Source organism: Silurus meridionalis, chromosome 3 (genome assembly GCF_014805685.1).
Source record: "Silurus meridionalis isolate SWU-2019-XX chromosome 3, ASM1480568v1, whole genome shotgun sequence".
NCBI lineage: Eukaryota > Metazoa > Chordata > Actinopteri > Siluriformes > Siluridae > Silurus > Silurus meridionalis.
In genome coordinates this window covers 30,401,095-30,416,565 of record NC_060886.1, presented here as the reverse complement: position 1 = coordinate 30,416,565, position 15,471 = coordinate 30,401,095, and the positions used below count along the sequence as shown (strand labels likewise).

Below are 15,471 nucleotides of genomic sequence, written 5' to 3'. Positions count from 1 at the left end.
ATCTGACCATTGACTCCAGTTCCCTGCTGTAGCCAGCGGCTTAAGCCACAGCAGACGCTGAAATGCGATTAAACTTATGCTACAACTTAAGTCTAGACTTCATCCCCTCCCTTCAACCAATGATGACTGACACCGATGTTATATGGTTCCTGGTTGCCAAGGCACTCTAGCTGGCACTTGGCTCGCTGTCGTTCTCTCTTGCCATACTAAGGCAAAGTAAATGCCCCTGAGCAGGGGGAAGGGGGAGATAAGTGACTAGTCTCAGGTGTTGTTACAGCTGTCAGACACCTACCCCCACCAGCACCAACAATAAAAGAACTCCGTGGGCAGGCTGTGGTTTGGAGCACTAGGAAGTGACCTCTTGATCAAATCCAGATGACAGTGAAAGAAGCTCAGAGAACTCAAGACTACAACACCTACGGAAGGTGGGACTGAAGAGTCCCGCTGCTTTGTTTCCTCTTTTAGCAAATTCTAACCCGTTTCTACAGTTCGGTTTTCTCATCTATCCTCAGACCGTGCCTGTGGTCGAGGGAAAGGAATGTTACACAAGGGTATATCAGAAAAATGTAATCTGACTGGTGAAATCAACACGCTATTAAACGTTATAAAAATCTAAACAATCAAAACCAAAGAAAGAAGCTGGCTGGGACTTGGGCCATGACTGCATCTTTTGAATCTTGGTGTGACCATTCAAGGTGCCATCGAAAGCAAGTGTGTGTGAGGACCCTTCTCCTTCTTCCTCTCCCCCTTCACTCTTTTTCACTCCGTCCTTCCTCGCTCTATTAGACTTTTAGCTCCAATTAGCAATTAGATGGTGCCATTGTTGGAGAAACAATTTGTCACTTAAAACGTGACTCCTTAAGGCGCTTGTGGCCTTTTTGGGCAAAAAAAAAGTGCCATTCGTCTGTGAGAGGCTTATTAGAGGAACCAAAACAGGCGGGTAGCGAGAAGGGCATTTTTTTTGTGTTACTATGAAGAGGTGGCATCAAGAGGCAGAGAAGAATTGTTTCTTCCATCTCCAGGGCACCTCATGCTCACTTGAGCCCTTTCAACACCACCACCCTGTGAACTGCATGCATGCACTTGCAAATACACTCACACATTTGCCGACAGCCACATCTTCACCGGACACCAAGCTGAGGCCAGTTTGTTTCTCTTGTTGATCAGCTCCTTGCATGCTTTCTTTGTGTGTGTGTGTGTGTGTGTGTGTGTGTGTGTGTGTGTATTAGCCTCTGTGGCAAAGGTGTGTAACTGTCAAGTTTAGAATGGAAGGGGCAGTAACAGTTTGCACAGACAAGCAGCTTTACAAGACTGCAGTCCTGTACTTAAAATGGGGGAAAAAACGTCCTTTGTGAAGGCATCAAACAAAAGTCGAACATGCAGATTTGAAGAACATTGATCATCGAGGAAAGGGGTGTAACAATTCGTCAATCATTTTACACAAATACTACAACCAGAAAAATATGATATGCCCAGACATTTATTTGCAAAGATGCCTTTCTTAAAAAAAAAAGAAGGAAAAAAAGAGGTATCCTTGATTTTACTAAGAAGAATACATGCCCACCCACGCAACAAGGCTTGGAGCTGTGTGCAACATACAAAAAAAAAAAAAAAGCAGATTTTGCACAGTAGGGAAAAGGGATTTATCCGTTTCCCCGTGTACGAGAAGATATTGTTGCCTTTCTTCACAGGGGCCCGTGAAGAGCACGTAGCTTTTATTAGAACGGTCAAATATTTGCTGGTCATGTGAGACGAGCAAAATTTATCTCTGTAAATGCTTGTATTTACACGTCTGTATGCTTCCAACTATTCGAAACTCGCCGAAAAATTCACAATCCATTTTTTTGTAATTGTGCAGAATGGATAATGCGGTGTGTGGCGTTATTTGGAACTTCCCTGTCCAGACAAACTGAAAGGACCTGTATAGGTTTTTATCAGAGGCAATGTGCCAAACCGTAAGACTTACAGAGTACAAAATAAAACAGGGTTGCAACAATGACCAGGAGCTTCATTAGAAAAACTGTGGGTTTTCTTTTCTTTATCCAGGAAGCTATAATTGAAATATATAATTACATATAAGTAATTGCTTACCTGTGATGTTGAGAGAGACATCAATCATCGGAGTCAAAACCGAGAGATAGAGAGAGAAAGAGAAGACAGAATAAAGGGGACTAGTGAGTGTTTCATTCAATCGATTGTAAAATACAACTGCAGGATTGAATATAGAAAAGAAACAGGCTAAATATGTTAGCGTCATGTTTTCATCTAGAAAATACATTGATATTTTGTAGCAACAATTATACTTAAAAGATTTTACTGCGTCAAATTAATTTTCAATCAGATCAAATTTCTAAAAATTTGTCACAGAAAGACCTGTGTGTGTGTGTGTGTGTGTGTGTGTGTGTGTGTGTGTGTGTGTGTGTGTGTTTTATGGGAGATTGAGTGAAAATAATTACTTTTCCTTCAATTCACCTATCCATCGTTCCTAGATAAATTGTCTTCCGGTCTACTGCACATATTTACAGCAAACATGTCCTGCTCTTACATAAACTGATTTGCATTTCACACAGATATCCTTTCCAGAACAAACAAATACGGCGGTTGTAGCCAACTCGACGACTCGACCGCAATTGCAAGAATGCACGAACGTATTTCCAAATCTGCGACTTAACACGTGATAACCCGTTTAACTATTTAAATAAAAGTTTTTCCATGATAATAGGATCACAAAACAGAAAAAAAAACACCACAACACAAAGTTCCCCATAGATAATGCTAAAGATTTGGGATGGTATATAGAAACGTCAGTCACATCCTTTCCCTGCTTCATTATATATATTAAACGAGGCATATCCCTCCAGTCCGAGCTTTCATTCATTTTCCTGTCTGAGACGTGCAAACAAAAGGCCCTCTTAGACAAGAGGTACGACCCCAAGGCGGCCCACTGGGTCACCTATTCCTGCCACGCAGTCATCTTTCCCACGCTAACCTCGTGCACTCGTTAACGTTCAGTGCCCGCTGGGGGCATTCGTTTCAGGAGAACTGTTTAATACAGTGTCGTACAGGATTCACGATTTTAAAATGACTTGATGGCTCATACACCCAGTGTAAACATTCTACGATGTGAGTCGAAAATGTGTGCTGTAAACATTACACCGATTTAGGTGCAAACCTCACGGGTACCTTGTCCAGCTAGCGAGCAATCGTCATGCAAAACGGCCACTTGTGTAATTTTTGTTTGCTTTGAACTCTTTTAATATTTTGAGGTACTTGAGGTCAAAATCAATGTATCAGGAAGTTTCCCTGCATGTATCAAAGTCTCATGTTAGCGTTTGGCTATTTTAGACCTCACGCTATCTGTTCTGGTGCAGCTGACGCTCCTCCCTTCTCTCAAAGTGTTTCGGGCAGGACGTCAGCAGATCTTTTCATCCTTCGCAGTGAGGTGCAGTTATCACATAACCCCTGGAAAAGGGTGGGCACCGAGCCCAGCCTCTAATTAAAAGGGACAGTCTGTAAGCAAACGTATTCTCTTAAATGTTTACAGATGGCTCTGTGATCAGAGGTGACTGCTTGTTGTGTCTCAGACTTGGCTGGGTGGCACCGTCTATTGTGCATGATTGAAGAACTTTTTCATATGTCAGGTTTAAAACATCGACCAACAAAAAATTACAGAAAGAAAAATCCCACTGCGTCCAAACAATTTCGAGAAATAATTTTCGAATCGTGCTCGTTTGAAAGTGTTTATGCGCTTACAATAAATCAACAATAATTTATTTTGTGAGTGTTATAAGGGTCTTTCTCGCATTCCTTCATAACTCTGATTGAGGTCACAAAAACAAATTTTTAGAGTTATGCTCAGTGAGGAAGTTGATTAAACCACTCTGACCAACCGCTTTTGTTGGTCATGTAAACTATTCTTCGATTCAGCTAAAACAAGTGATCGCTTTCCTCTTTCCGGCTGCGGAGACGTCCTTTGGTGAAAATAACATGGACGACAGGAGCGTCTGAAGTCCGAAACCCTCTTGGCCGTATTAAAAATGATATTTCGCATTTTTGTTTTAAGTCTTGTTCTTGTTTTTTTCTGCTAATGTGAAACAAGACCGACCTGAAGAATTCAGGAGGATGTCCCATTGACAAGCTTTTGGGTTTCGCAGAAATTTTAAGTAATCTCCGTCATCAATCTGGGATGCTTGAATACCACAACTAATGTAGCATTGCAATTATTTCCAAACATAATGGAAGAGAACAATTCGGCGGCCCCTCCTGCTCTGGTTCCTCGTGACCTTTTCTTGCATCTGCTCCCGTTTGCAAAAGGTACCCTGACAGAAGGGAAGGCTGAAATTCCTTGTCAGTTGTATCTGGCTTGGGATAATAAAGTTAGAATGAATTTTAGACCTGGTTGCCTTTTGTAGTCACTTCCAAATGCTGCTCTCTTTGGAAAACAAGTCAATCACTGGGCCAGAGTAATCTCGTTACCTGTGAAATGCATGCATGCCAGCTCCATTTGCAGGGCACTTGTGAATCAGAGACTTAACTCTGACAATAACAAGCTAGGTGACAAATACAGCTGCAAATACCTCATTAGATCATTCTGCTCAGCTGCTTCAGAGTTTCTTGACATCCTAAACAATCTTTTATAATCCACTAATTGCTCCAAGTACAAAAAAAGGGGCTTTGTGTTCAAATTCATTCAGAAGTTTCGATGACTGTCAGGATGCTGGTTGAGAAGCGAGTACGTAGGACACCTTATTAGAAAACTCTACATCTGCGTGGAGCAATCTGTCTCACGGGAGCCCACGACATTCTGAAGCACCTTGTCAGATGCCGCCTGACCCGCTTGCTCTGTGCGGCGCCCCCCGGGGAAGAGAAGAAAGAAGAACGAAACAATGACGAAAAGGGTTGTGTGCAGCCAAGAGGAGAAATGAGGAGAAGGAGGGGTGTGTGTGGCAGACACAGAGAAAAAGAATGGGAACGCTTCGACACTAAGCCTACCGTTCCACCGTTTCCTCCCTCCACACACACACACACACACACACACACACACACACACACACACAGACCATTGTACACCCGGGGGCTTTGCAGATAAATGGCCGCATGTTAACCACATTTGACGTGCTGCACAAAAGGGGACACCGCGGGTCCCATGACGCAACCTGCAACAACTAAACCCCCCCCCAAAACTTCCTTCACTTTTACCTCCTCCTGCTCTACCCATCCTGAACAAGAGAGAAAAAAAAAAGACATTAGGTACACAGATTGGGTGAAGCTAGGACGTCAAGTGCAAAAAGAGGCACAACAATTTGTCGCTTGGGCTGTATGGGTTCTTTAGCTTTATGCCTGGCTGGACTTTCTGACCTAACGCCGAGTTGACAGGTCCCAAAACAGATATAGTTTTGTAATGAATCACAGGATCTGTATGAGTTTGGCTTTTTTCCCCCCTTTCTTTCTTCCGTGTTTATACAGCTGGTTTCTCAGGACAAACCAACAATTAATAAACAAACTCACAAAAAATAAAAACCTTTTCCAGTTGTAAAAACTAACAACAGATGATCCCTGACAAGCTTCATTGTAAGTTTTACACAAATATAAATGTTCTGTCACTCTTGATCACATTTACTAAAAGAACATGGAGGGAAAAAAATATCACTGCCCTGACTTAACTCACTATGTACCATAGAGCTACCTGCAAAAAAATGTTACATTCTGCAAGTGTTTTGGGGATATCAGTCAGCCTCTACAAGGCTAACCGTGTAGCCTTCTTCCATTGGAGCCCATTCAGGTACAAAACGTGACCTCTGTAACACCAGAGCATGGGAGCCAGGCACCACCCTCTCCCCTGCACCCACTTGCTTAGCCAGCGAGCCAAAAAAATAACAGTGGGACTTGCTTCACAGCGCCAGCACTAACCTTTTCAGCCCCATCACGTCTTTGATGCCTGACGGCCTGTACAAAAGCACCTGCTCTATCCCTGGAGAGCTCCTCTGGCCCCCCCCTGCTCCAACCCCTGCTGACCTCACTGGCATTCCATGCCTTTGGGGGGCCCTTCCCATGACTACCTCTCTCCCTCAGCTGCCTCCGAAGCCTCCCACGGCTCAGTCCTCCACGTACCCCCCCCCCCTTTGCCCCATAATCCCATAGTAAACACCTCGGCAGATCTGGGGCGGCATGAGGATGCACGAGACTTCTCAGCAAGCTCTGGAGAAAGGTGCTGAGCTGATAGGACCCTGATGCGTGGGAACAAGGGAGGAGGGCTACAGGCAGAACACCTCATTGAGATGCAAGGGGGTCACTGGCAGCCTGAAAACCTCATAAAGTGACAAAGGCCTCCACAGGTTGATGTGGAGTCGAAGGAAAAGTCTTGAGCTAGATCAAACGCTTTAGATAAATGCTTATATATATATATATATATATATATTATGAGATTATTATTATTAAGATCATGCAGTCTAATGGACAAAAATTAACTGCTTAACAGAAAAAGATAAATGCATGTTTTAAAGAAATAATAAAGTTTCTTTCCTTCTAAAATAAAACTGCATCATCATTCGACCAAACTTGTTTCTTAGTCGGTGTGGTTCTTATGTGCATGTTTGAATGTGAGAAGGAGTAAGGCCGAAAGAGAGCGAAAAAGAGAGGGAGAGAGCGAAAGAGAGAGGGTGAGAGAGAGAGAAAGAGTGTGAGAGTGAAAAAGATATATGCATGCAAGTGGGTGGACAGCTGTGTTCTTTTCAGATAAACTTACAATTAGAGACGGGTTTCCCCTCTCTCCCCTTTAAGCCACTACTGGCATAATATGACAAGAGGCATCTCCATTACAACACATATTCCATTCACGTCGAAGGCCACAATGTGATTAGTGCCTAATGCCCATGTGAAATGTGCAGATTAAAACCGCATGATACCCCTCGAATGCACATGCACCTGCACAAAATACAGAAGTCGCCCCTCTTAAATCCCAACACTCCCAGCAAATATAAGCATTAATACTTATTACCAAGTCAATACGATGTAGCTTTACACTTATTTTACATAAAAAGAGTTTGGTCAGTGGGTGGAATCCATAAGCAATGACTATTAATCGCGCTGGCCTGAATCTACCCCTTCTTGCAGTTTTGGTTTAAGACACCTTTAGCCCTTCCTTATCCTGCCCTAATATCCTCACTACCCTCCTTCTGTTTCCTCCTTCTCCTCCTCCTCCTCACCGCTCAGTCTGCCCAGTCGCAACTGGAAGATAGCGCGCTAATTGCAGGCATGCCAGGCTAGCACCATAATAAAGCTGAGTGGGGTGGGTTGGTTGGTAGGATGGGTGGGGGAGACATTAAGCGTGGCTTGCTCATTTGTGGGGACGGCTGAGGAAGGTGCCACACATGAATATTTCATTAGCTTTAATTGCTGAGGAACACTTTCTTTATGGCAGTCTCGCCAAAGAGGCCGCCAGCGGTAATAACGAGGCTCGGCCTATTGTAAAACTTGAAAAGCTGATGGCATCAAGACCTGTGATTTTGCCTGCCTGAAAAGGTAGATTCACATATGCCATCTGGATCCATGGCACACATGGCAATTCCGCCCCACTCCTGCTTAGCAGTTAAAGGAGAATAAAGAGCGCCTAACATTTTCTGAGGCTGCAGTTTGCTCTGGGCTATTCTTCCACCTTAAAATAGGATTACACCTTTAGTTTGTTACAAAATGATCCCAGAACCTTGCATGACATTCACATCTCAGACAATCCATTGACCCTCCCGTGCCTTCGAGACGTTCCGCAACAGTGTCAAATTCCATATTAAAGCTCGGGTTTCAGTTGGGCTTAATTTAAGTGCGGCGGCAAACGTGAAGCTTTGCACAAGTTGAAGGAAACTCAGCCTGTACTCTCGTCTTCAACCGAGCTACTGTATTATAGCTTTGACATGGCTGTCAGATCCAATCCTCCTGAGCTGTAGTGCTTACACTAAGGAAGGGGATCATTTAGCTCAGGAATGTAAAGCACAGGACATCCTCCCTGATAAGAGTCAGGCATGCTTTGCCTGAGGTTGTGGGCCAGGAGTTATCGACTCAGAAGGCAGAGAGTCAGCACTACGCACAGGCCCTGGCTTCCTTGATCAGAGAACCTCCTCATTATTTTAATTGCTAGACCTATAACCCAAAAAAATAGTGCCCTGTAATCTCTTCATCTAAGCACCCTGTTGGTGGGCAATTTTCTGAAACTGCAAGGAGCAACATGAGCAGGGGGAAAAAAAAACAAAGATGACACCCGAGCTTGGTAATGAATCAAAAATGTTTGTTAATCAGAAGGTTCGGTTGACTCTTCTGCAGGAGCAAAGCTTGATGGTACGTTTGTCCATCAGAGAGCAGCCAGGAATTAATACTGTCTCTATGACTAATGTGGCTCCCTTGTGTGTAATGTCTGCCATTTGTCAGGTTTATACCAGAAGAGCCATGCCCATATTCCTTTCACACTCCTCATCTCGTACAAGGAAAAGCCATCACAACCCACATGGCGTAACCTAAAAGATGGGCAAATCCAGTCCACGCTCTCTGTGATTCTGGGGCTGAAGATGAAAGAGCCCGTTGCACTCTGTAATCTCCGCAAGCAGCGTGTTCCAATTACTTATCCACACTATCACAAGGCTGTATCTGCACATTCTCTGCAGCTGCATGAAGGGAAACATGGGAACACAGGTGACTGGCCAGCACGGGGACGCAACGGCAGGCTTCTAGGCCGTGATATAGATCTGGCACTAGATGGGGAGCACTGTTATCAGTGCTGGCTTTAAGAGGCACTCACCCATGCATGAGAGGTCTGGACCCGCAGATGTCATGACACCTTAATCCACCGATCCGTTATTGATTGTTCCATGTGGCGGCAACCTTGCCGGAGGTGTTCCACTAATCAAACGGAAGTGCGCGCTGGGAAAGAACATCTGAGCGAGTAGACTAATATAAATCCATACCTTGGATAGTCATGAATTTTACTCAGAAAATAAGATCTAATGGTATAAAAGGCATAAAAATAACTCTTTGATTATTCCCTGGAAGAGGATCAGAAAGGCAGTGTTCCATTTTAAGAGCTTCATTTCTCCATCCAAGTTTTACTTTAACCCCCCAAACACATACACACACACACACACACACACATACACACCACTTTATTCCTATTCATTATCACCAGGGCTGTTGTTTCTGCAGCCCGTAGTGACATACCTCATTATTGACCTTGGTAAATCCTCGCTGTTTAGGCTAACGGCAGTGCGGCGCCACAAAATGTCACGCCGCTACACTGTACTCGCTCATGAAGAAAATGTGCACATGGTTACACACAGGGAGGGAGAGAGGGCAGAGAAAGCTCAAAACAAACCCCTGTCATTCACCTTGAACCACGCGTACCAACCATCAACAACAGAACACCTCAAACCAAACAGCTGATAACGGCAAAGCAGGCACCAAAAAAGCGATTTAAATATTACAGTCAGCATTGACTAGACACAGAGAGAGAAAGAGAAAGTGGGTGTTTAGGTCCAAGCGCATCACACCGAACACAGGAGCGGTCTTTGTCCACATAGAAACAAATGCTTCTCCATTTGCAGCTGTATCATCTCAAAGGGAGTGGGAGGGCAAGAGAGCCAGGGATTTGGGGTCAGATCACAACTGTAAATTGCTCATTCTGGTTAGTCACAAGTGACACAGGACTAACGGGGCCTTGGGTAGCATTCTCCTGTCCCTCTTAGCTAGTGACAGATGTTATGAGGACAGAGTAGGATAAAGCTCTCTCCCTCTCGGTCTTTGCACCAACTATAAGGGGGATGGGTTTGACAAAGCTTAACTTAGAAACTACACATCCTATGTAAAGTGTTATGCACAGGTTTTCTCAATCCATTTCTAAGCACACTAATCTCTCAGGCCAGGAAGCAGCTCCTGGGGTGAAAAAAAAAAAAATGGGGCGCATCTCTTTTGCAAATATAGGTTCCCTAGCTGTTGAGAGATAGCCAGTTACTTTAGCTTTAACCAGGCTCCCTAGGCCACCGCGCTGCTTAATGCGATAATGCGGACTCCCGGTTCAGCTTTAGGCCTCCTGCACCCCAGCAAACAAAGGGCTCCCTCTTTCCAAACTGAGCCCCGTCCCCTCCCCAGTTGTCCATAGGTGTTTGCTGAAGTAAATCGGCCTAAATCCCGCACAGCTTGGCCCAGCTGAAAAGGGGAGGGAGGGGGGATCTGAATGAAGGTGTACAGATAATCTCCTTTTCTTTACAACAACAACAGAAAAAAAAAGTTGAAGGGATCGAAGGGGGGGCGAAACAGATAAAATTAGGAATTCATATCACATGGTTGATTTAAGTGCTCCCGCATCCTCGCATTTCTCTTTCCCTCTGTCGATTTGCATTTGTGATCCCTGACCTATTGAGGTGCAAGGGGGAAAGGCAAGTGAAAAGCTGGCACAATAAGCAATGTCTCGTCAGTCAGAGACAAGGCGCAGGCTTTTAGCCTCTGACAGGACATTCTGTCCTTTTCACTAAAAGAGATGTGGCTAAAGAAAGTCAGTCACTTGAGTGACATCTATCTGGCAGACTCTTAGACATGCAGAAATGTCCAAGGAGGCAGCTGGTATTGAACACTCCTGAACATACACCTCAAGCCTAACAGAGGCAGCGTGGAACAAGCAGGACCTGGAAGTAGGAAAAAGAAATCGGGATACCTGTGAAAAATCCATAAAGCAATCTGTTGCTTTCTTTACGTCTTTCTATGATGTAAAATTTCTTGTTCTGTCTCTCTTAATAGCTCAGGCGTACAGTAACACTATCTGCGGCATTAGTAAAACAGCCCCGTCTCCAGGGTTGAGGCGACGGTCTATTGTGAGCTGTGTAACCAGGGGAAGTTTAACAATCGTGTAAAGACACCAAAGTTATGTCACTCTCTACCTCTCCACCTCCTGCTCTTCTCTTTGCCAGGCATAATTTCTACTTTTCTGCCTCTTTCCTCTCGCTTTCTCTTCTCTCTCTCTCTCATGCGCTGTCTTTTCATCTCAGGCTTTGGGATGCTGAAAGCAAGAGAGTGGCCTAGCAGCAGTGAAAGGGCTGAATTGTGATTAAGAAGGAGGAGAGGAGCTCCTTTTCTTTGTTCTACCCTCGGGGGTGTTTACTGAGGGGGAGTGTGGCGGAGGAGGGAGAGTGGGAGCGAGGGAAAGGGAGAAAAAGGGATAGAGACTTGGTTGGGGGGTGGCTGAAACATGGCAGAGCAGATATGAAAGGCATTCAGGTCAGGGCGGATGGGAGCAGAAGTGGTGACAGTAACGGTGACGACATGCATGTGTGTGTGAGTGTGGGTGGGTTGGTGTGTGTGTGTATGGGTAAATATGGGTGGGGGATGACTCGGGTAAAAGTTGTGTTATCGAAAATGTTGTCTCGATTTCCAAGCTTTTGTCCACACTATGCCACTAAGAGAAAGCGTTCATTTCAGGGACTGAGTGAAAGGTGTCTCACGCAGCTGCCAGCACAATGGCCTGGTTGTGCGAGGGACGGTACACTGGGCACCCTGGCACTGCCGATTATAAAAGCATGCCAATGAGATGCCCAGATGACAAGCCATTGTCTTTGCTCTTTGTCTTTGTGAACCTGCTAACCTTGAAATGGTCTCAAATCAAACACCGGACAGTGTTTCCTTTCAAACTATTTAATCTGAACAGTGCGACTCAATTAGAGAGCAAAGGGATAAAACAATAAAACGTTTTTTTGCCACAATTTCTTAATCAAAGAAAATGTTAGAAAAAGCATTTCTTAGAGACGATGAAGAAAAATCTGTTCGAATAAATTTAAGTTTCGAATAAATTTGTTAAAGCAGGGATAATGGCATGTATTGCTGACAGTTTAGTCCGAAACAGCTGAATGCTATGCCTTTACATGCACATGGATTAAGTTACACACTCGGGCACTAAACTGCCCTCCCATTGGGCACCACAAAACAAGGAGGTGTGTCCAGAATTGCAGACACACGTCCGAGAGCAAAGTCCGAAACCATAATAATTATACTGCAATTATAATATTATAAATAGTACAATGTATTGTATTACAGTATCATAACGGTACACAAAACAGTATAATAATTATCAAATTTATATACACATTTATTTATATATATTTATATATTTACATATATATGACTGTTTAATTACAGTTTCTTGTACTACTTTATAATTGTATGTTTAACAAAAACCTATTCAAAAACTTTAATTAGACTTATTATTATGATGATGATGATGAATATTATAAAAAAATAAAAAATAAAACACCATCAGCACTCAGCAACTCCTCACTGAGATGCATCACAATTCAACACGATTTTTGTCATGCATGATCACATCAGTAGGACACATCACCGAGCCAAAACAAGCACATGGCTGATTACTCCTGTCGTCTCCGAGCCCTTCATCACCCCCTACGTTGAGCCCAGTTACACTATTTCACACCACTGACTTTGTCCCAGGTCACAAAAAAGAAACAAGCCTGAAGCTGTATTTATGTTTGGCATTGATTTTTTTATTTCCCTTCTTCTTTCCCTACCAAGTAATCAATGCACTGCGTTTAATAACTGGATCGTAAACGTGTTCAGAAATCAAATAAAGTGCATGAGCTTAGGAATGGTTCAGGTGACACACTTTCAGTCTTTTCTTCCTCTCTTTTTTCTCTTTAATGTTGGTTAATGATTGCAGTGTCTAACACTAACAAACACCCAGGCCCATGTGCACACTGAACTGCTCTGAAAGTAACGGGTATTGATGTGAGGTTGAAATCACATGATTCTTATTTTTATTTTGGTTTCACTGTGAGTCTGTATCGTTTTTTCGTTTTACTTCACACACACACACACACACACACACACACACACACACACTTCTTCATTCATAATCGGTTAGAGAACTAAGAAGAGAATGCATGAAAACTTTTCTTCAAAATATGTTCCTACAAGTATTTAACATCACCCGAAAAATAAGACGAATTATTAAAAATAATAACACAATCATAATAAACTCGTGATCCAGTGCGCACGCTCGTCCCTGTCTCTCGGGAGCGCGCACTCAGATAACGGTTTTGTGCTCATGGGATAAGCAGGACCGCTACTCAGCTTCCCTGTTTCACGGACTAAACTTCTCAACTTCCACACACACACACACACACAAACGCGCTCGGCGTGTGTCAGTAAACCATCATATCCATGAGCTCTCCACAAGTCCATCATCACCTTTCTAAACACTTTTTTAAATTGATAACTCAGGTACGATCTAGGCTCACACACTCTCACACACCCTAAAACACACTCCAACTTGTCCCCCCACATCGCAAGCACGGGTCCCTGAAGTTCTCACACTGGGGTGTAAAAGCGGTTCGGTTCCTTACCGTTCTTCCTTCTTGGGTTGGCTTGTTTTCGCCTCTTGCAGCGCGGCCCCTCCGCCATGATCTCCGGCTTCATTGATAAGAGACTCTCAGGAACTCCATCCAGGATCTAAACCACACCAAGAAAACACAACGACGCCAACAGTTTGGATTCACTTGCTTTGTTCTTCTGATTGTTCTTCTGAATTTGTTTTGTCTTTCTTCTAGTTTACAGGACTGGTTATATCTAATGTCCGCGACGCACAGAGACAGAAGATATGGATGTCCCAAAAAAGGACCTAATACATTTATTTTTGTTTTGGTGGAAAGTCCCAAAATGAAGTTTCGCTGCGCGCGGAGAGGAGCGCCGTGCGTCGCCTGATCTTTTTTTGAAGTGTCTGATCGGACAGCAGAAGGAGAGAGAGAGAGAGAGAGAGAGAGAGAGAGAGAGAGAGAGAGAGAGAGGAGGCGGAGAAGTGGGGGACAGGCACAAAAAAAGGGGAGACACATACACACATACATAACACACCTTCTTTACAAGTTTTCACCCAACACACATCCACCTCTTCTTGATGAAAAAGAAAAAGTTTAGATGGTCAGAATAGTGACAGAGATGACAACAAATAAAGGGGAAGACGCTGAAAGAAAAAGAAAGAAAGAAAGAAAGAATTGCGCATCAGGTTTGATGTTTTATTCGGAAAGAATGTGAACGCGAGCGCTTTGCGTTTCTCTTCATTTTAAGGGAATTTAAGTTTTTTGTTGCTTTTAGTAGAAAATATAAATAGTTGGATGGACAGATTATATAAATAGTAAAAAAAAAAAGACAGACTGAAGAGAAGCGTATTTCTTTGTTGTTGTTGTTTTTGTTTAATCAAAACGCAGCAATTTGTTTTTTAGGAATGATGAAGGAGATAAAGATAAAGAGCTTTTTGACTTCATAGCTTTTGGACCTGTTGTTAGTTTTACAGCTCAAAGTCTAACACACACACACACACACACACACACACACACACACACACACACACACACACTACTGCGCATTGACGCCCAGTAGAGAGTGTCTAGTTAAAATAATAATAATAATAATAATAATAATAATAATAATAATAATAATAATAAAGTATTGAAAGTATTAATAGTCTGATAAAATATGAACCATTTTCGTTTCCTTTTCGTTACAAATAATCAACTGATATTTTTGCATATATCATACACTTTACACTCACATGTACTTGCGCGCACGCACACACGTTCATACACAACCCACACACACACACACACACACACACGGGGAAAAATTAAGAATTGTCAGTTTTGGTGGAAAATGCACAATACAATTACATTAAAATGATAATAGTAATAATTACTGTTATTATTATAGGATTTATTGTAATATTAATATTATTAATATTATTATTATTATTAATAATAATACTGACATCAGTTATAATAAAACTAAAATAAATTCAGCGGAACCCGGGTGAAGTATGTCCACTATATGGACCGATGTCCCGGGGAAGACAAGCGCGTTCCCGAGCGCGCCGGTGTCCAGAGTTCGCAGCCGCGCAGACTCTCATTACGCGCTCCTGTTCCCCCCCTCCTTCTCCTCCCTCCCTCTCTCTCTATCGCTCTCTCTCTCTCTCTCGTTCTCTCACCTGCGCAGGTGAGTGGACGATGCCAAGGTCTCTCATCCCCGGGGAGGGTGAGGGAGGAAAAAAGCAACCACAACAAACCCAAACTCAACCGGGGCGCACAAGCGCCATCTACAAGGGCCTGATTAGATACCAAAGAAGCAAACCCAAACCTACCGGAATGTTTTACGGAACCCTCCTGAACCGGGCTGGATGGGAGGAAGGAAGGAAAGAAAGTAAAAAAGGTTTGGAGAATGAAGACGAGGGTCGGACGCAGCCAGAAGCGCATGTAGCGTTCCACTTCACGGGAGGGACCGTTATTCCAGATGGACAGGTTAGGAGTTAAGATCTGGAGGAGTTGACGTGATGTTACGCCTCTTCTTGATATTTCTCCTTTCTCCTCTCTCTCTCTCTCTCTCTCTCTCTCTGACACTCTTTTTTTTGCACTTTATTTGCGCTACACCGAGGCGCGCCACACG

The 15,471-nt window shown here is 43.5% G+C and overlaps 1 protein-coding gene across 2 annotated transcripts in view; it reads right to left on the bottom strand.

Moving 5' to 3' along the window:
• The window catches only part of zeb2a (zinc finger E-box binding homeobox 2a), a 45,939-nt gene extending 30,536 nt beyond the window's left edge, over positions 1 to 15,403 (bottom strand). The window contains exons 1-2 of one of the 2 annotated variants that reach the window (XM_046842993.1): positions 15,170 to 15,403; positions 13,386 to 13,491 (exon numbers count right to left, since the gene is read on the bottom strand). In XM_046842993.1, coding sequence (XP_046698949.1) covers positions 13,386 to 13,458 — 73 coding nt within the window. In that variant the 5' untranslated portion in view covers positions 13,459 to 13,491; positions 15,170 to 15,403. Of the gene's footprint in view, positions 1 to 13,385; positions 13,741 to 15,169 lie in introns of those variants that run through there. The other variant, XM_046843000.1, reaches the window with a different exon arrangement.
• Between the last annotated feature and the right edge of the window lie 68 nt (positions 15,404 to 15,471).